Consider the following 21,968-nt stretch of genomic DNA (forward strand, 5'->3'; position numbering starts at 1 on the left):
CCCAATATCTGAACTGCCTCCGGTGCCCAATATGGTATCAGCACTGCTTAGCAGAACCTCAGGATGAAGTGGGTCATGAAACCCCAAACTTGAAGGAGACACTGTTGACCCCTCATCCAGTTGCACAATTGTTCATTCATCACATAGTGGTGTCACCTTGCATTTTATGTGTCACACTGTGGCAATGGTAGCTCCAGCTCAGCAGGACCATAGGTAGGATGTATCTGTTTGCATAGGTCCAGGCAGAGGATGCACCTGAGAGGACAGGACCTCTGCCGAATGACCTAAACTTTTATCAGAGAGCATCAACTTTCATCAGAGGTATGTGGCAAGAGCACTGCCCTTTTATAAGCACATCTGGACTTTGGTGATCGGACGATCGCTGACCTACCCTGACGTGTGACACACCTGTTGGCTGCCCACCACCTGTGCTCCTCTACTGTTGGTGCCACTGCCCAGGGCCCTCTGCTACCTCTGTTGCACCTACATTCACCAAAAGCCTGGAGTTAACCTGGGTTAAAAACACTGCTAAAAATTATAAGATCTTAGTCCGGACCTTAGCTGTGCCACTGACTAGACTTGCAAGGGCCGGAAGACAGCAACACTTCTCACAGGGCTCCTCTGACCATGGTGAGGAAAGTAGGCATGGTTCCCTGAAAAGAGCCCCTACCTGGTGACCCTAAAGCATTCTGAAAGTTGTTTAAACTCAACAAGATGAAGCAGAGCAGGCAGTGCCCAAGAAGCATCCCATGCAGACTTCAAACCTACCTGGTACCATGCAATGGTTCTTCACAACAGAGAAGGAAGAACAGTCCTGTGCTCTGGAAGTGGGGTTCACTTGTGGCAGGAGCTGGAACAAGATGCCCTGGGTATGGAGGGTATGGAGGAAGGCCCCATTGAGAGCCACTGCCTCAAAAGCCCCGGTGCTGATTTTTACCATCAAGATGTCCAGTGATGCTAGGTAATGTCAGGCAGCGCCTGCCGCCAACTCCCTGACCGGTTCCTTGAATTCAGGAGGGACACTGTGCTCATGCAGAGACAAACAGTTCTTATAGAGAGTGTTGAAAAGGAAAAGGGAAAAAGCTGGGGTGACCCTTAAGGACAGTGGAGTAGCTCCCATGGACAGACATGTATTTCTGGTAGCTGTCTTCCTTTCAGCTTTCTGAGCCACATGATCCTTTCTAAAGAGCTCTCGTCATGGACCAGCCTCATTACAGTAGAATCCTTCAGGGAAGTCTTGCTTGCTATGAGGGTCATGAAGGACTTTAAAGGGCATCTGTATAAGTGCACAATACCACAAGCCTGAAAAAACACAGGCAATGCTCACATGTCCCAAGATGGCCCCTCACACACTACCTTAACAGCAATCACATGGCTTGCTTACAAAAGAAGCTTGCTACTTGTGAATGAGCTGGTGTTTGATTCAGCCTCCTAACTGAACATGGCAAATACCCAAGCCAACCTCCACAGCTCCTTTTAGGTGTCTGGTTCTGGGGCAGAGGCCTCTGTGCCTTGATGATCAAACACACTGAACTCACTGGCAGGGTCTGTAACCTGATATCCAGTACACTTCACATGGATACATTGTTGTGCTTAAACAAAGTAAACATCAGAGCAAGAATTTGGACCAAGTATGTGAGGAATATGAAATCGAAGGATGTTAAGTGTTTAGAATGTACTCAGAAAAGGAACGTTTAACAAAAGCGATTTCTGAGTATAACGTGACTATTGATCCTATGAACCAATCGTAGACCTTCTCAGGAGAGTAGAAAAGGGCTGAGCCTGAGCTTTAATTAGGCTCCTGCATGATCCTGATGGCCTGTGGTCTCTGACCCAAGTGCATGGGGCTATTCTTCTAGTGGGGAGTCAGCCTATCTCTTTAATAATCATTTGAACCACTCACTATCCACCATCCCTTTCTTCTGTTGGAGATAGGGTCTAGTTCATAACCTCAGTTTGTTTGGAGTTTACTTTTACATAGAGCAAGACAACTCCCAGTGTGCCATAACCTCCTGTGTCTGCCTCTCCTGGGGCCACAGGGATATGCTGCCATTTTCCAAAGCTAGTTGTCCTAGCTTCCTCTTCCTTCTGCTTAGAAAGGCACAACAGATTTATTTCAGTTTACTAAACAAATACTAGATTTCTCTTCACTGGTGCCACATGTCTGAAAGTATTTGCATCAATTTGGCCTAGTTTAGAATTTTCATTTTTTTCCTTCAAGAAAAAAAGTTCTCTAATGCTCTTTGACCAAGAAAGCCATTCTGACATGAATCATACATAAGTTCTATGAGCTTACTTTAAAAATACACGGTCAGTTGAGGAATAGCTCACAGTTAAGATGCATGCCCAGCACACATGAAGCCTTGGATTTAGGCTCTACCAGCACATGTCCACCTACACAGGCATAACACTCAGTCTGAGGTCCTAAAGGATCCAGGCCTTCAGTCTCACTCTACCAACAAATTCTCTGGGGATCTCTCCCATCCTTGACAGGATCTGGACACTTCACAATCTGTATTTCAGTCATTTGGCTTGCTCCCCAAGGCTGTATATTTACTCATTTTAATTCATATATATGTATACATACAGTTGTGGTACGTGTGTGTGTGTGTGTGTGTGTGTGTGTGCGTGTACATGTCTGTGGAGGCCCAGAGACTTCCTCATGAAGGCAGTTCCCCTCCTTTGAGATAGGGGCTCTCACTGGGGCTATTCTTCTAGCAGGGGTTTATCAATTAGGCTAGATTGCCTGGCTATAAAGCCCTGAAGATCCCTGTGTCTGACTCCCCAGGCCTGGGATAATAAGTCTAAGGGCCACTGCACCTAGAATTTTCTCTTAGGTTCAAGAGATCACTCCAGTTCTCCTGCTTTTGAAGTATGTTGTTTACCAACAAAGCCACTCTTCTCCCATGCCTTCTTTAAAGACTCCTGTGGGTGTGGAGGACCCCAGTCCACCCCATGTGCTCTCTGGCTACATACTATTGGCCAGATAGATTTAACACTACTGTTTAAGTATCAGTATGAACGAACAACTGTACACATGAAAGTTTAAAGTTGAAAACTAAGGGACAAGAGTCAGTCTAACTTCCTCCCTCTCAACTGAGTCACATCATCCTACTGAGAAGGAGAAAGGCGTAACCCTTAACCAGGAAGTTATCTTTCTAACAGGCCAAGCTGTGAGATAGTTACTCAAGCAACTGTTACACCATGAAGAGCCTCTGATGACTTCCTGCATCACAAGTCCCTGTGGGATCTGCCTTACTAACAGCCCCTTGGCAGACCTTGCTCTCCACACATAACAAGCAACCACACACCTCTTTGTAATGGAGGATGGAAGGGAAAGATCATGACTCAAACACATCATAAGGTGGAGTCCATCAGTAATGTAAAGGTAATTTACTCTCCTATTACTGGGGCAGTACAAGTGGTCTTGGGAGGGGAGGAGGGTGAGTGTGAGGCTGACTGAGAAGGGCTACTACTGCCACTCTCCTAGCAGGGGAGAAGTCTGCTACTGAAACCAGGTATCATCCCCTGTGCTTCAGCCATGTTTCTGACATAAGTGCATCCCAGACTTTGGTTACCTGATATAGCTCATGTGGGCACATTAGTCCCCCACCCACAGTACCTTCCTGCTTTCTGCCTCAAATCCACCTGTCCTTCACAATCAGCTTCCAGTATCTCCACAGCCTCTTTGCTTCCAAAGCATGAAGTGACTTACCCATGAGCTCTCTAAAGCTAGATTTTGGGTTGCTTTCTGGTTTAGGTTGGTTATTTACATACATACTTTTTCCCTACTGAATTTCACTGAGATTTAAGGGAAACACTACTTCTTTCATCTTCCCTTCATCCACAGCCCCTCATGAAGAACAAAACCTGGGCACAGGAAATGCAGTGGGATGGGAAAGGTCATTTCAGCAAAGATGGTGCTTCCTACTATACTGTGAAGCCTTGTGTCAGGATGGTCACAGTGGATTCTTGAACAGTGCACAATGCCAGTACATACACCTCTGCAAGATGGAAGAACAATCCAGTACATACACCTCTGCAAGATGGAAGAACAATCCAGTACATACACCTCTGCAAGATGGAAGAACAATCCAGTACATACACCTCTGCAAGATGGAAGAACAATCCAGTACATACACCTCTGCAAGATGGAAGAACAATCCCTTCCTTTATTTCTCATTTATTTTACCAGACATAAATCTTGGGGGTTTTGGACTAAGTAATCAGCATCATTTGGACCAAAACCTACTCCGAGTGTATTCCTCCATGGGGTTAAAATATGTGAGGCTGGCTCGTGACCTTTTTTGTGTTGAAGATTTCCTAGAAATTTGGAACTTGTCAGGAAATTGGTGGTGAGCTTTGATGTGGGCTGAGTTGTGTCTCTTCTTAGGTTGATGTCATAAACCTCCAGTATCTCAGATTGACTGTTCTGGAGGTAGGACTCACCACAGTAAAATAAAATCCACTTGTCCAGGACTTAATCCAGTGTAACGGGTATCCTTACAATGAGGAGATAGGGGCAGAAATACAAATGTGAGTGCGAGACACTGACACACATGCACAGGCACACACGCATCTATCTGCTAGCCAAGGAGAGAGGCCTCAGGAGAAGCCAACTCTGTGACCTTAGATTTTCAATTTTCAAAACTGTAAGAAAATCAAATTGCTGTTAAATAGGCTCTGCCTGTAGTACTTAGCTATAACAGCCCAGCAAACAAATTTGAGTACTGAACTATAAATGCCAAAGTTAAAAAAAATTAGACTAAAAATAAAAAGGCAACTGTGCGAGCAGTATGGCATTTGAAGAAGCTGTGGGAAGGGCCACGCACCTTGACGGACAGCGAGGGGCCACCACGAGTCATCCTCACTTCAGATGCTGCCTCAAGCAAGCCAGAGAGCTCAGTGCATCTTCATGATGCTCGGTCACGAAGTGTGGATAAACTACTAAACAAAATGATAGTGAACGTACCCAGTATAGGGTGTGTCGTGGGTGCCTCCACTATTAGCAAGAAACAACAGCCCCACAGTCAGTACGACAGGAATTTAATCTGATGAAAATTTCAAAACAGTCCTTTCCTGACTGACAGGACAAACTTTTATAAAAGTGTCAAATTCTTATAAATGCCCTGAAATTAGCTATTCTAATGCCCTCTAAGACTACATGCAAAGATATTACAGGAATGTGCTGCAAGAAGCCTAGAGCCGCCTTCCTGATAAACCAGCTGTGGGTCTCTAACTGGAACCACATCCTTGGCTACACAAGCACAGACTCTGTGTAGCAGCCTGGTCATCTTCTTCCAGCTCCATGACTGCAGCATTTTTCTTGTAGAGCCTCTGGCTCCCCTTATTGGCTTGTGTGACCTTTGGCAACTTCTTGGTGTTTGCTTGGAAATGAAGTGGCATTTCCCCAAGGTGGCAAAATAACTTTGTGCTCTCACTTCTGGGATTCAGGGGCCAGTGTGGGAATTGAGGTGGCTCTCGGCCTGTTTCTAGGACATACGATGCAGCTGACCTGACAGGCATCTGTCCTCTGTGCTGCCCTTGCCTCTGCTGATGCTCATTCTACTACTAGGTACATTCTTCTGAGAAGGTCTGGGTGCAGATGGACCCCAGGTTCACTTAAGTTAGAAAGAGAACATGCTCAGATCTCTGGAAACAAGCTGACTAGGAGTAAAAATTGAGAGCAGACACAAGGCAGGGATTAGTTCCTACCCTTGCGAGGCCTCTATTAGCCATCTTCACTTTGACTCACAGACTTTATAAACTTAAGATAGTTTCGCTCAGATCTGTTCTGTGGATGGCTCTAAGGTACCATGACTCACCTGTTAACTCAGATAACAGATAACTGTTTCCGAGCAGTTCTGCACACTGAGATGCACAGGCCACGTCAACAGGTCTAGACACCAGGATACACGGGCCATGTGAACAGTTGTCCTCAACAACACACACAGGCCAAGTGAACAGCTCTGCTCAGCAGGACACACATAGACCACACAGAACAGTTAAAGCTTCTCAGTTGCATGAATGAGGAGAGGGGTCAGTGCTTGATGCCCCTATAGAAAGCTGGACATAGGTAAACACTAATCCCCCATGCTGGGAGGTGGGGACAAGAGGCTCTCAGGAGTTTAGGGGGCAGCTGGTCTAGCCAGTTGATGAGCTTCAGGTTCTGTGAGCTGAGGACATGGCTCAGCAATTCTTGTACCCATGTTGTCTGGTGTGATGCTGCCAGGAATTCTAGCTCTAGATGTTCTGATGCCAGTGCATGTACACACACACACACACACACACACACACACACTCACACTCATACACACTCAGTCACATACACACAGTCACACACTCACACTCACACACACACACACACACACACACACACACACACACACACACACACACACTCTGCTGCCATACTTACATGCACAGCACCCTCTTTCCCAAGTATATACACTTATGTACACACCATATATACATACACAAATTTTCTAATTATTAATTTTTTAGCTGTTATTTTTGTGATTTTTTTTTTTTCAGTCAGAGACTTGCTATGTAGACCAGGCTCAGTTCAAACTCACAATCTTTGCTTCAGGGCTGTGGTTACAGGCTCTATCATACTCAATGAAGCTGCTACATGTTTTTTTTTTTTTTTTTTTTTTTTTTTTTTTGGTTTTTCGAGACAGGGTTTCTCTGTATAGCCCTGGCTGTCCTGGAACTTACTCTGTAGACCAGGCTAGCCTCGAACTCAGAAATCCGCCTGCCTCTGCCTCCCAAGTGCTGGGATTAAAGGCGTGCGCCACCACCGCCCGGCAAAGCTGCTACATCTTAAAAGTAAGGCATAGCAGATAGAGTTTTTGTTTTTCAAAGTAATATTTTTATTGTTCTTTGGAAATCTCACTTCATACACCCCAATCACACTCACCTCCCAGCACTTCCACACCCTCCTGTGACCTACATCCCTCCCCCAGAAAGTCCAATTTGTTTTGTCCATGTACTCACTGGAGCATGGTGAAACTCCCAGTGGCTCACCCCTTAAAGAAAACTGAGTCCTCTTCTACCCCATGGCTGCCAGAAGCCATCAGTTGTGGAGAGCTACATCTCAGCAGCTTTATCACAATTTCTAAAAAAGATTTATTTATATAGTTTATGCATATGAGTACACTGTAGCTCATCTTCAGAGTGTAGCTGCCTTAGACACACTAGAAGAGGGTATTAGATCCCATTACAGATGGTTGTGAGCCACTATGTGGTTGCTGGGAATTGAACTTAGAACCTCTGGAAGAGCAGTCAGTGCTCTTATCCACTGAGCCATCTCTGCAGTCCCCTTATCACAGTTTTTAAGAGTTCTCTTTGATGGCTTCCTGGGACAGTAAGGGTTGTCACTGAAACCTTCCATGTCATTCTCTCTCAGCTGTGCATCTACAAGCATAGGTAGCACTGCTAGAGTAGCCTCCTTGCTCTTCACAGTCAGCAGGAGGTCAGGTCATGGGATTCCTCATGGTTTCTGGTGATAGCACAAACATGGCCCAGCCTCAGTAGGACTCCCAATACAGACAAGATCCTCAGAGGCATCCCAGACCATGGGCATCAACATGGGCTGAGGTGGCAGCACAGGCCACCCACATCAATATGGCCCCCTGAAGCTGCATGGCCTGTAGATATCAGATTGGCTTCAGGTTGTAGTTTAGATCATGGACATCTGCATGGTCTTCAGTGGTTAACATGGGCCATGGACATCAATATAGACCCCCAGCTGCTTTAGTATCATGGACCCAGACATGGCCCTTGGTGGCAGCATGGCTCAGACATCACTATGGCCTCAGGTGGTAGTGAAGGCCCCTTAGATTAGTATGGCTCCTATGGCAGCAAAGTATGCAGACATCAACATGGCCTCAAGCTTCAGCATACTCCATGGATGTCCATATGGGCCATACTGAGCCACACATGGCCCTCAGCAGCAACATGGACCACAGTGGTTCAATTGAGGGGGTCCAGTCCAGAAAGTAAACCATTCTTCATCTTGGTTTCCTTCATTGCCCAGAAGCAGGGTAATTCCATGTCCTGGTGATGTGTTCAGGGCTGAGTCTGCATCTACATAAGCTCCAGGCTATTGCATTCCACCCTGCCAACCAATCTATTGGTTGGCAATCATCTATTCCACTGAGACCTCAGGCCTCTCCCACAACTGTCCTGCCACTGCTTCCAGTTCCACTCTCTGCACTGTGCAAGCACCACTCCACTGTCTGCACCGTGCAAGCACTGCTCCACTGTCTGCACCATGCAAGCACTGCTCCACTGTCTGCACCGTGCAAGCACTGCTCCACTGTCTGCACCATGCAAGCACTGCTCCACTGTCTGCACCGTGCAAGTACTGCTCCACTGTCTGCACCGTGCAAGCACCACTCCACTGTCTGCACCGTGCAAGCACTGCTCCACTGTCTGCACCGTGCAAGCACTGCTCCACTGTCTGCACCGTGCAAGCACTGCTCCACTGTCTGCACCGTGCAAGCACTGCTCCACTGTCTGCACCGTGCAAGTACTGCTCCACTGTCTGCACCGTGCAAGCACTGCTCCACTGTCTGCACCGTGCAAGCACTGCTCCACTGTCTGCACCGTGCAAGCACTGCTCCACTCTCTGCACTGTGCAAGCACTGCTCTGTCTGCACTGCACAAGCACTGTTGCACTCTTCCATCTTTCTTACTTCTCCATAGCTCATAAGTTCACTACAGTGACACCCATTAGCCCCCGTGTACCCCACTCAGCTAGTCCAACTTCTACCGAAGCCCTAGATGAGGTTTTAATGGGTTAGTTCATCTTGTAGCATCTGAGGAAATGGTCTAAGACTCCTGTGGGCATAAAACTCAGAGATGTTCCAGCCCCTTACATAAAGTGATATAGGTATGGCATGTGGTCCCCCCACCCCCAGTTTGTCCAATACCTAGCAGAGGGCACACTGCTGCTCCAGTGGGTCTGTAAGTGTTCAGTTCAGAGACAGTTTCTTTAAAAATACTTTTACCTGTAGCTGGCTAAATTCATGTAGAAACCAAAGAAACGGGCACCAACTGTACATTCCTGGCCACTGTTCACTCAAATTCTACCATTTCAAATATGGCAAAAAAAAAAATAAATAAATTAATTAAAGAAATGCTTTTCTTTTCTTTCTTTCTCCTCCTCCTCCTTTCTTATTATTATGAAGCTTCTTAATCTGATACATATTCCATCTAAACCCAGATGCTGAATTTTAATCATAAATGCTTGACTTTTATTTTTATTTTATAAAATCTACAATTGAAAAGTAGGTTTATTATTTTACCTGAGATGTGTCAAGGATTATAAATTTATTTACTTTTAATTTATACAAATTTAGTTAAGATTAGACTTAAGATTCAGCCATTGAGGCCAGCTGTTCATATAGGCCTGTGATCCCACTCAGGAGGCAGAACCATCAAGGTCTGCGCGGTCCCGGCCAGCCTGGGCAACAGGGCAAGTTTTAGCTCAGCTTGGACTGCATAATGGGACCCTGTCTCACTGAACAAACACATGCATACATACACATATTAATTGACTAAGCAATTAATTAGTCCAGGTGTGCTAGATATAGTTCTAGTACTGAATGCCATGTGGTGCTGTCACTTCTCTGGGCTTCTGGGCTTCTGGGCTTCTGAGCATCAAAAAAAGGGTAAGCAGGAAACAGAAACATGCTTATCATGGTAAGTACTGTGGGGATGCTTCAGATATAACGGCTCTTCCTGGCAGGGAGGATGATAAACATGTAAATAGCAACCACATAAATCCAGTTATGATGAAGACAAAACAGAAGAGAGAATGCCAGAGAGATAGGAAAGAGCATGTGCAAAGAAGACTGTTGTTTGGAGTCTGGTAGTTATGGTTGCCCATGTATGCCTGGAAGGTGGGACAAAAAAGCTCTGAAGAGAACAGCCTTGGGCAGGACTGAAAGTATTACCAACGGGCCAGAGAGCATTCTCAGAACACTGCCAATAAAGAGAGTCCCAATGAGGATGGATTTGAGCTGTGTTTGGGGAGAACTCACTTGACATTGATGTGGATGACAGACAGATAGACAGACAGACAGACAGACAGACAGACAGAAAAGAGCTTGGCTGCTCCATGAGCAATTAGCTACTGCACCAGCCCAGGCAAAATATAATAAGGAAATGGTGCAGGTTCTGGGGAATAGGATCAGAACCGTAGAGTTGCTCACAGGGAGCACCTAAGGACTTGACAAGTTCCAGAGGATCTTCCAAGGCTCTGTAGCAATTAAACCAAGGAGGACTGAAGACCTGAATGAAGAAATGCCATCTCTAGTGCATCTGTATACAAACAATGTAACAGAGATTGAAACATGACTATGGATGAGATGGCACACCTGAAGAGAAACAACCACATACACCCTAACTGAGTATGCAGATCAAGTGTCTGGGCAACGGTGTGATGGCAGATGCCAGCCTTCACACTGTCTTGACTATAACACACATGGGGATTATGATGGTTGTGTATACACACTAAGCCACTGTATAGAATGACCGGCTGTCCTCTGCAGGGCTCTGGAACTAATCCCCAGTAGACCAGGAGACATCTGTATACTAGTCCAACACAGGGCTAGTGAGTTGACAACATTTAGTCTGGGACCATGCATCAGGAAACGGCAGTTGCCAACACTTGCTCTTCAGCTTATATCAAAGGAAAGTAGTGGAGAAATGCCATCTAAAAACTTAGACCAAGGCCATGATTTATCTTTAAAAGGCTGGATACCTACTATGTAGACCAGAAAGCATGTGTGAGGCTCACAGCAGGCTATTAGCAGGCCTAGGTCACCTCTGAGACTGACACAGCAGTGGACCCACAATTTAGACTTTGCTTCTGGTTGGCCTTGCTCCAGAAGCTTATTGTTTTTATTTTATAATTGACAGAGAATATATCCATCACGCACAGGGTCCTGGGTTCTATCTCCTGTACCTCAAAATCAAAACAAAAATGGTAGAGAAAGGACAAAGAATGAACATACAGATTCTGAATGGTGGGGAAAGATATGCACTGAAGTCTTCTCTTTGGTGGCCAGGCACAGGGGTACACGCCTGGAGCCCCAGCATTCGGGGAGTACTGAAATGTGAGTAGGGCAACCTCAGCTATAAGAAGTCTAGACTCTATGGGGGCCCTGCCCTAAAGACCACAGTGTGGGGGGAAAAAACCACCTCAGTGTCATTTTAATTTTCTTACCTAGAAGCCTTTTATATTCTAAAATAAGTATATAACCTTTTCACAAAAGGCAACAAGACTGAGGACACAGATAGTTTCAGTCTTGGTGAGGTCAAAGGCTACAGGAGTGAGGTATTCCTTAAGGAGACTGGATCCAAGACTTTTGTCTTTGTGGGTCTCATGTCCACTTCTGCTGCTCCTGAAACTATGCCCACTTATTTTCTCTTTATGATTTCTACACGGAAGACCTGTGAAGGAAAATTGAGGCAGGCCTTTCTGAGAAGACAAAAAGCCTCTGTAGCCCATGGGATGGAAACTTCATAAGAGAACACTGGTCTATGTCACCAGAGAATTCGGTTGCTGGATGACAGAAATTCTGAGGAGAACAAAGAGCAGAGAGCCTGTTGGTGCTGTGCTGTCACTTCAGAGCAGGCATGCTAGTAACTTTATATTATAATGGTGGGATGGAGAACAAGGTGTCCCATTCACTGAGAGCTCCTGCCACCATGTGCTCTCAGGCCCTGCCAAGTATTTCACTGAAGTGGAAACAGAAAGAAACTTACAAGGAGTGTGGAAGGGGCTGAAAGCAGGTAGGTAGATCACCAGTGGCCACATAAATAACCAGAGAACTGGGGTGGGGTAGAGGGGATGAAAAGACGCCCTGTGATCGCTCACCAGCCCAACTTATGCACTAACTCAGGCTTGCTTCTGTCTGCTGCTGCTGTTTTTACTCAACAGCTAAGCACCAAGGGAAATGTCAGTTGGGCCTTAAAGATAAGTTATGGCTACTGAGCCTCATTGCACCTGGCTGTTTTGACAATAGGTTTCATCAGTTCATGGTAGAAAGAAAGCCTTGTCTCTGCTAAAGCTGCCTCAAGGAGTTCTGAGGAGATCTTGGGAAGAAAAGGTTCAGCTCAGAGGCAAATCTCACCTTTTCTTGTTCCTTTCCCCAGTTTGTATGATGCAACCTCCCCTGCTGCCTCCAAGAGGAGGGTCAGCCCTGCCTCATATACCACGTGGGCAGCCTGCTTCCAGGCACGCACTTCTCAGACTTTAGGACTTCATCTTTCTTCCCTCCTGGATAGCGGGGGCAAATATGGGTCCTGTTCTAGAGCAGCCCCACCAAAAAGGCCTGGGAGCCTCCCGGCCTTCTTAGGACCATCAGGCAAACTCTACCTAAACACTGCATGGTGAGGCTGGTTCTGCAAGTCATCTCATTCTGAAGTCACCTTCTTAAAAGCCGCAGGCTCTCATAACGTACCTCAGGCAGCATCCCCCCCACCTGTTTAGTTTTTATTTCTTTGATGGTTCCCAGAGGGACCAAGTCAACTAGTAACTTCAAGTGGCTGGCACACATTTCTGAACTGAAGGCCAAGTATCTCCCAGTGAGCTGATGGTGGTTGGTAGTAACATTTCCTCTTGTTTGAAGGCTGAACACCCTTTCACTGCATTTCATGGCTCACAGACATTCATTGGCGCTCAGACACTCCCAAGCAGAAGTTCACATAACCAGCCACAGAATCAGAAAAAATAAGCTGGGTATAGGAGCTGCTTACCTGAAAACAGGATAAAACTTTTCATTGCCACAGGGGTCTGTCCACAGCCACCAAGGACACCACAACAGTAAGTCTGGTCCTTAGGCCAGCATTTGGGCTAGGGAGGAACCTGGATTACACAATAGATTCTAGAAACATGGACCTTCCCATGGGGATGGCAAACATTTCTCTGTCGCAGATACCCATGACTTGAAAGAGAGGGGGAAAACTGAGTCCAGGTCCCCAGGACGAACCAATGACGAGGTGGAGATGCCAGTCTGACACATCCGTATAACAGCAAGGAAGTTCAAAGGTAGGGTTGGAAGGAAAACAATTACCATGGTCAGATAATGCTGTGGCAAACCAGAACCTCTGTTTGGCTATACCCAGGCCATCTGCTTCACCTACTGCAGGTATTAAACTGTTGCTTGGAGACTCTACCCCAAATACCCAGCATGCTTTGTATGGCCTCACTTAATACACAATGCAGTTGCCACTGTCACATTCACCTACATTACCTACTTACAAGCCAGTGGCTACTGTAAGCCAGCATTTTTCTGACACTCTTTTATATACATATTAAAAACATTACTGTTATGACTCAGAAGCTAGTAGTAAACTTTACTCTGATCCTGAAACAGTTCTTGGTACCTTAGGTATTCCGGAACACTCAAGCCAATCACGGATGATGTTCTCAACAGACAGGCCGAGCCTTCAAAAACAAAACAAGAACCAAATAGTTAAAAAAGAAAATAATGCTTCAGAACACACGGGACCAGGACATAGCTAAGTATTCTGCAGAGGAGGTGCTCTCTTGAGAATGAGCACTGCCCCACTGGCTGTCAGTCTGGGAAGGAACCCGTCACATTAGGTAATCAGTGGTATTTCCAGACATGCCTCATAAGAAAGCTGAGGACCACAATCGTTGGCCTTTTCATCACCTGCTACCATGTAACACGGTCAATCCAGGGCAAATAGCCAAGTACTCTGTACATTTTACACTCAGACAGAGTGCGCCTCGGAGCACTGTCACTGTCACAGATCACTGTCCGCCCTTGAGCTTGGGCGAAGGCCCCGATACATCCTCAGTGGACTTGGCTGGCCACTTGGGGAAAATAGCACAGGAGAAGGTCCCAGAAGACAGGGCTGGAAACTAGCATACACAGAACTGGCTCCACTGTTCAAAACCCAGGGCTGCTCAGGATAAGAGCAGGAAACAGACCCCTCCACCAAGTGAACTGTGTCCCAGTGGCATGATCAATGGGAGGTAGGGTGCAGACAGACTGCTTTGTTTCAAACAATAGGCCTTCAACTTTGTTGTCTCGCTTCCTATGTAAACAGAAATCAGTCTTATATGCCAGTTTCACACATCTCGAGGGAAAACAACAACAACAACAACAAACCATTATTTTCTTGGACGCAGGTAGGAATTGTTCACTAGCTTAATTTCTAGCCAGACTCCTGTGGGCTACACTCTGGCATTATCTTAATGACCCATAGAAAAGCCAAAGTCAGAGGCACTTCTAAGGCTGACTGTACAGCACCTGACATCTAGGAAAACAGGTCTATAGCATATGGGGAGAGACAGCACTTAGAATGCTTAGAAGTAGCATGGGTGGTCAAAGAGCCAGACACAGTGGATGCATCCAAGAGTTCATAGGAACTGGGATTAAATGTCCTGAAAAGGCAACATCTGAGTAGAGACTTAATTGCTGTTTCTGAGTGATTTTTTTCAAAAGATGGTGGGCATCACCACAAAGGAGTAAATCCAGGACACAAACATCATTTCCTTTGTGGAATTCCCACTGCAAGACTCTTCTTTCAGTGGCATAAAGTAGAGGCCAGGGAGTAAAGACTGAGAAAGTAGGTGTTGAGCATTGTTCCAAATCCTCAGGCAAACATCTGTATGAGGCAAGCATCTGGTGGAGCTACCAAGGCCAGAGTAGAGGGGAGCCGAGGTGAAATCATCCCAGAGACTGACTGTCTCTGCGGAATACATGACAGGTATTTCATAAGATGCTGCAGCTTGTAGGATTTGCCTCTGTGATGTGGAAGACCACCTCCTTGTTCAGGGAGGATGAGTGGGTAGAGGATACCAAGAAGAATGCTCAGAGGTTCTGAAAAGAGGTGCCACTTGAGTATGTAGTTGAGAAGGCTACATGGTCCTGCAGGCTGGGACAGGAGCAATGGAGATAGAGGAGATACAGAGCAAGAAGACATGCCTACATGCCTATCCCACAGAGACAAAGTGTAGATAAAGCTTGACCCAGCCAGTAGCACCTAGCATGGTATGAGAATGGACCACCATGACTACAAAACAAAGAAGAGTCAGGAGGCAGGGAGGTCACATGGCAGGCTGTTGATTTGCCGGTCTGTGTGCTTGTGTGTGCACATGCACTTACTTTGGAGACATGGTCTCCCTATGTAACATAGGATGGCTTCAAACTCAAGATACTTCTACCTCAGTTCCCTGAGAATGTGCCACCCATGCCAAGGATGTGGAATGCTGGGGAAGGGTATGGAAGGCTGCAAGGCTGGCAGTAGACTCTGGTTTCTATCAATCTCTACAAGACAATATTTCACAGAAAGCATGTGACCACTACCGTGCCTATCTACGGCCAACTCCAAGGGTTTGTTTATTGCCTAGTGGTAAAGCAGATACCGATGCCATATTCAGTTTCTTCACACAGACTCTCTGGTGTCACTAAAACAGAAAACAAATGAAGACATCTTTAAGCACTTCCAAGTAGAGGCACAGAAGCGGCAGCTACCATCTATGTACTTACTATGTAAGAGCAGTACAGAAAACATCCACCTAAGCCTTAGAGAAACAGCACAACTCCAGTGTTGTTATGCACCATGTGGAGTTGAGCAAAGTCCTCAGGGCTTGGGAACCTTACCTAAGGCTGCAGATGGTCCCCGAGGAGCTGGGAGTGAAGTTTATAAAGCTCTGCTTTCCTTCCCATGTTGAGCCTGGCCTTCATCATGAATCCCTTTCTGCAGTGGTATAAACACACCACAGACACAGAGCCTGTGCACCTGCACACCTGTGCCCAACATAGCTGTCCCTTCTTGCTAACACTTCTCACCCTAAAAGTGGCCTGCTTCCTGCTGGGGCTGCCTTGCTTGTCCACTCTCCAATTACATATGAAGAGAAGAGGGCATTTAGGGGCGGAGATGTGAGGACAAGAGAGCTACTACCTAGGCTATGGTCAGAAGCAAAAACTCTTCTGCCTTAACTGAAGAGAGCTTGAATTTTCAGGCCACTTTTCTCTGGGAAGATTCAAAGCATCTTATAACCACAATCACCTTGGTCCTTACGGTAGCTATGTGAAGTGGATGATGACAGTCTGAGCAGGTGTTCAGTCTACAGCCTAGGTAGTCAGTGTTGCCAGGGGGGCTTCTAAGCTCTGCTGTTAGTACCCTAAGCCTGTCTGGGGAACTGTGGGATAAGGTGTTAGACCACCAGAAGAATCATGTATTACTACTCGCCCACTAAAAAAGTGAGGGAGCCACCATGGAATAATGCTCCCTCCACCCCTGCCTGAGAAGAAGTGGACCACATGTTTTCAGAGCAAAGTGGGCATCTGTGATAGTTTTGCTGTTTTGAACATTACTATAGAAATGGCACAGCAGTGATTAAGTGAACAGCTGCCTGTCACAGGCAGACCCACAGTGTCTAAGCCAGTGGTGTGTGATTTCCCTCTGAGGTCACTCAACTTAAACTATCCCAGCAGACAAGCAGAAGTATTTCCAAATAGTCAGGACCCAGGACACACAGGAAATGACCCTTCTGCATGTCTCATCACTACAGAAACAGATTTTATGTAGCAGATAGCTAACCGGACACAGACCCAAGGTGCATGACCTTCATATCTGTACTAGGGCATTCACTGTTTCCACACTATGGCTGAGACTTGGTACTGGGGCAGCAGGCAGTGCTACCCACTGGCTGCCTGCTTGCATGTACCACACTTCACATGGCAGCATGGAGTTTTTGTGGCCTATCTTGAAACTCTCTGGGCTAGAAATGTGGTCACAATTAGTTAATAAAGAAGGAACCAGGACATGCTTCTCTCCCTGATATTATAGTGCTTAGAAAAAAAGTAAGCTGTGTTTAAAGCCTAGAAAGGGAACAAGTAAGTGATCTTTCCATGACGTGGACATGAACAGAACTAAGCACAGGCTTGCAGAAGATGAGTTGCACACACCTGGTTGTCTTGCTATTGACGTCTGAGCTGCTGTGGTGAATGAGGCAGCAACTGTCACCTGTGTCTATCATGGGTCCACCAGCTTGCTGGTGACTGAGTAGAATGCTGCTATCACTCTTGGCTCTTGCCTTCAGCCTCCTCGGATTTCAACCTTCGCGCTCTCCCTGCACAACCCACCACACACTCCCACCAGTTTCACATAAAGCAATTGCCAGGCCTTAGCAATTTTGAGCATATAGGTACTAGACACAGAAAAGAACCAGAGTTTTAAATGGAAAGGCACTTGTCTAAGAGCACAACTTAAATTCCATACAGGTTTTTAAAACACTGATAAGTTATGCTTTTCAACCCTGTCTCTACCTGTGAAAGCAAACTGTGTCTCAGAGCTTTTCATGGTGTTGCTCATTTTCTTGCTCAAAACAAAGCATTTGTGCTCAGGTAGATAATGAAGATTGCTTATGAGTCAGGGCAAGTGAGTGCTCCTTGCTCTGTGGGGGAGGAAGAGCAAGAGCAAGGGGGGTAAACAAACAGATGAACGAACATGCACACACAAATACTGTAATTGATGGGCAAGATTAATCAGTAGCTGTGGCTGACACCAGAACCTGGGGCCAAGGTTGCTAGACCAGCTATTCTCTAGGGGAGCATAGGTTTTTGGCGGGGGAGGATGTTGCATGGGTTTTTGGCGGGGGAGGACGTTGCATGGGTTTTTGGCGGGGGAGGATGTTGCATGGGTTTTTGGCGGGGGAGGATGTTGCATAGGTTTTTGGCGGGGGAGGATGTTGCATAGGTTTTTGGCGGGGGAGGATGTTGCTTGGGTTTTTGGTGGAGGAGGACGTTGCTTGGGTTTTTGGCGGAGGAGGATGTTGCTCGGGTCCTTCTAGATGGCCTCCTGAGCACTATCTTCTTCCCCCTCAATACTGATTCCAGGAACAAGCAGGTACCCACTATACTTTAGAATGTAGTAACAAAGAAAGGGGCAAGGAAAAAAAGCCAGTCTCACACCTGATTCCTTTATTCAACTTGACAACAACTCACCCATTTGTAACTGTGGCACCTCTCAAACAACCCGTGTCTCTGTTCTTTGCTTCAAAGCCCACTGGCACTGTACCCATAACTGAAATAATTCCAGTTCTCAAGATCTCTTGACTCAAAAGCACTAGTATTTTCTAGTGAATCTCCCAGCTTCAAGCCCTCCCATTCCCCTTCACTCCCCGACTCCCTAAGACCTAGGCTCTGCCTTTAGGTCTCCTTTCAAAGTCAGGGCTGCTGTCTGTATCATCCAGGACCCAGACCTCACAGTGCCCTGCATATGCTGATTCTAATGTCCTGTGTGGGTGATTATAATAGCCCATGACTTTGGTAGTTGGTTAGGATCTCTTTGAAGGCTATCATTGGATTTACTCTCCCCCTTCTCCCATAGTCCAGACTACAGCCCGTTTCAGGAGATGCTCCACAAAGAACGTTAGTAAGCCAAGGCAAGATAAAGGTACAGAGGAGGCCTGACACTAACCACTCAGTGTGCTTGGCAAAGCCTTCCCGGCTCAGCATGGCTCAAGTGCCTAACAGATGTACCAAAGGATCAGTTTGCAACTAGGGCCAAAGATTAGAGGCTCCAGGGGGTAGATGTGCAGTCTTTGGAGGCCACATAAAATTAGTACAATATGCTGCATAGGTAATAGAGCAAGCCATCTGTTTGAACAGGCAAACTAGATTTTGAGATTAGTTAGCAGGCAAGAAGATATTTAAGTTTAAAAATGTACTCCAATATACTTGGTGAAGTAGGTTTCTTTGTAGGCAAGAGACCACTTTAACATTTAAGAAGAATTCTTAATGAAACTTAAGCCTGCTTAAGCAAAGCATGATCCCACTGGGAAAGGTGTCCCACCCCATCAGGGATGCAGTGGGTGGTTGGCAGCCATACAGGCCAGGGATGCTTCTCTAATCTCCACAACTTACAACAAAAGTTTCTTTGTGGGCCCAGTGTGTTGCCTCAGTAAATATCCACAACAATAAAATCCAGGCCCATGGAGCCAGAGGGCTCAGGGCGTCCTAATGAGCTCCACACCGCATCATGGAGATTAAAAGACACAGACCTCTCAAACTGAAGTGTACTGTGCTGCCTCAGTGAAAACCACTGTATTTCTGCCCTAAGAACCTTGTCCTGAAGGAACGCAGTCAGCATTCGGAATGCACGTTTATAACCAACAGAAGAGGCCTATGCCACATCTATACATTTTTTTTCCTTTTCTCTCTGTACTTCCTCTCCCCCCTCCCTTCTTCCCTCTTTCCTATGCTCAAGGTCCAAAATAAGGGCCTCTGAACTCTCCCAGAGAACCTGAGCTATTGTCCTGGGGGCAGGTATAAAAGAAGAGGAAATTACTGCCACTATAGCATGGTAGTCAGGCACATGCCTAGCATGTGTGAAGCTGTGAGCTTAACATCCAGCATTGAGGGAGAGAGAGGGGAGGTATGTATACATTTTAGGTCTACTTCTGAATGATAAATAGCCACATCTGATATCAGTTTTACAGAAGAATCACCACCTGTGTTGGCTAGTTTTATGTCAACGTGACACAAGCTTGAGTCATGTGAGAAGAGGAAACTTCAATTGACGAGAAACTGTTTCCATAAGATCGGACTGCAGGCAAGCCTGTAAGGCATTTTCTTTGTTAGTGATTGATGAGAGAGGACCCAGTGTATTAAAGATGGTGTCACCCCTGGGCTTGTGGGCCTGAGTTCTATTAGAAATTAGGCTGAGCAAGCTATGAGGAGCAAGTCAGTAAGCAGCACTCCTCCATGGCCTCTGCATCAGCTCCTAACTCTAGGTTCCTGCCCTGTTTGAGCTCCTATCCTGACTTTCTTCAGTGATGAACAGCGATGTGGAGGTGTAAGCCAAATAAACTCTTTTCCAAATTGCTTTGGTCATGGTGCTTCATCATAGCAATGATAGCTCTAAGATATCACCATAATAGGTCTACAAAAACCCAAAACAAAACAAAATAAAAACAAAATAAACACATCCACACAACATAGTTCCTTGGCACAGCCTCCTGAAAGCCTGTTGTCTTGCCCAATTATTGAAGTTGCAGGAATCACGAAATCTATTGACTCTGAATGATGCACAGATTGGCTTCATATTTGCACGCTCCTGATTTCTTAGTGTTTGTTTTATAAGCAAGCTTGATCGATAGTACGAGCTCAATCCCTAGAACTTACATGAAAGGTGGTGGAGAGACTTCACTCCACAAAGCTGCTTTCTGACCACATACACACCTTGCTGTATGCACACACACACACACACGCACACACACACACACACACACACACACACAGAGGGGGGGAGGGAGGGAGGGAGGGAGGGAGGGAGAGAGAGAGAGAGAGAGAGAGAGAGAGAGAGAGAGAGAGAGAGAAGAGAGAATAATCAGGGTTTAGTCCAGTGGCAGAGTGCTTGGCTGACAAGTGTGAGCCCCTGTAGTAGAAAGAAGGACCACAACACCAGGTCTGACAGACAGCAAGGCTTCTACCTGCTGTAGGAAGGTAGGGTAGGGAGGTAGGGAGGTGGTAGGGAGGTAGGGAGGTAGGGAGGTACGGAGGTGGTAGGGAGGTAGGGAGGTAGGGAGGTAGGGAGGTTTCAAGAAAGTCGCCCACGGGAATCCAATATGTAGACAAAGCCTCCATGTCTTCACAGAACGCCCTCCTCTGGACCTAACCTGCATGCATAATTTGTTAACCTTGAGATGTCTAATTTAGACTGCCTATCAGACAGGCCCATCAACATACGAGTGACTAGTCTTGCATGAATCTAAAACAATATCCATGAAAAGAATTCATGTCCACGCTTGGAAATGTTTACATGCATTCAAAACACTGCTAGCCTCAAGGTCAAAGAATGAAAAGCAATGTCAGTCCTTCAACAAAGAAACACTTAAATTGTTCAACAAGTCCCCTTTAATGTCTGAATGTCAGTTTTGCTATTAAAAATTATGCTTTTGGGTGTTTATGTTTAGGAGTTAAGTTAGGGCATTAGAAGAAGCAAGGTGGGGGAATCTACATGTGTAACAGGGACTTCCTCTAAAGGCCATGTGAGGCCATGTCCCTGCAAATGACCACATCCAACAATGTGCATGTCCTTCCTTTTCAGGAAGTTTGTAGGGAACATGGAGATGAGGTCATCACAGCTGGAGCCAGTCCCTGTGGGCTCACACACTAAAGGAAAAGCTATTTAACTTCTGCAACCTCAATTTCCCAACTCTAGAATCATACTGCCTATGTGGCCCCAAGGTACAGACTGGTGACTTATGTCATGTTTGTTCAGTTGTCTTTTTGGACAAATATGGAAAAAAGATCACATACAAAAAAGAATGTTGTTCACCATGCTGCTGTTCATTTGGGTGGTTGCTTGCCAAACAGGCATAAGGGTTTTATCCCTGGCATCACATGAGGCAGAGGGCAGAGGGCAGAGGGCAGGGGTAGGGAATAGGGGCAGAGGAAGAGGGTAGGAGTAGGAGGTTCAGAAGTTCAAGGCCAGCCTTAGTTATGTAGTGAAATTGAAGCTAGCCTGCCACCCATGATTTCCTAAGTGAGAGTATCTGTTGGGAGCTGACTCCTAGCAGAAATCGGCTATCATCTTTGCAGCCATCTCAGGCCATATACCCTGACAAGAGACTTGTTTTCAACAGCCCACAACAGCTGAGCACACTCTGATAAACATCTTGTTTTTCTCACATATCTTGTTTTGTTGTTTAGTGCTCCTAGCTGCAAGGTGCACATGGTAACGTGTCTTCAGCTGTGTTCCCCTGCTTGTGCTTATATATACCCAGGATTTCCTTTCAATAAAGGGGACTTGATCAGACTCTCTGTCTTGTCTCCATTCTTCGCATTTCTTGCCTCTCCATCCCTATTCTCTCTCTTGCTAGACCCTGTTGACTGACCCGAGGACTGGAGCAGCTGGCCCCCAAGCGTGGGGCAGCGAGGAGCAGCGCAGGCTGGGACAAATGTTGTTCC

The 21,968-nt window shown here is 46.2% G+C and overlaps 1 protein-coding gene across 12 annotated transcripts in view; it reads right to left on the reverse strand.

Annotated features, from left to right (window-relative positions):
* Positions 1-21,968, reverse strand: part of Aopep (aminopeptidase O (putative)) — a 305,721-nt gene that overhangs the window by 69,976 nt on the left and 213,777 nt on the right. For 11 of the 12 annotated variants that reach the window (XR_013111995.1, XR_013111994.1, XR_013111996.1 and 8 more), the window contains one exon: positions 13,402-13,462. The exons of the other annotated variant lie outside the window; for it this stretch is intronic. Coding sequence is in view for 5 of the 11 variants with exons in the window: in XM_076938857.1 (XP_076794972.1) it covers positions 13,402-13,462 (61 nt within the window). In the remaining 6 variants the exon portion in view is untranslated. The remainder of the gene's footprint in view (positions 1-13,401; positions 13,463-21,968) is intronic. 12 annotated transcript variants of the gene reach the window in all.

Source organism: Arvicanthis niloticus, chromosome 8, assembly GCF_011762505.2.
Source record: "Arvicanthis niloticus isolate mArvNil1 chromosome 8, mArvNil1.pat.X, whole genome shotgun sequence".
Taxonomy (NCBI): Eukaryota; Metazoa; Chordata; class Mammalia; order Rodentia; family Muridae; genus Arvicanthis; species Arvicanthis niloticus.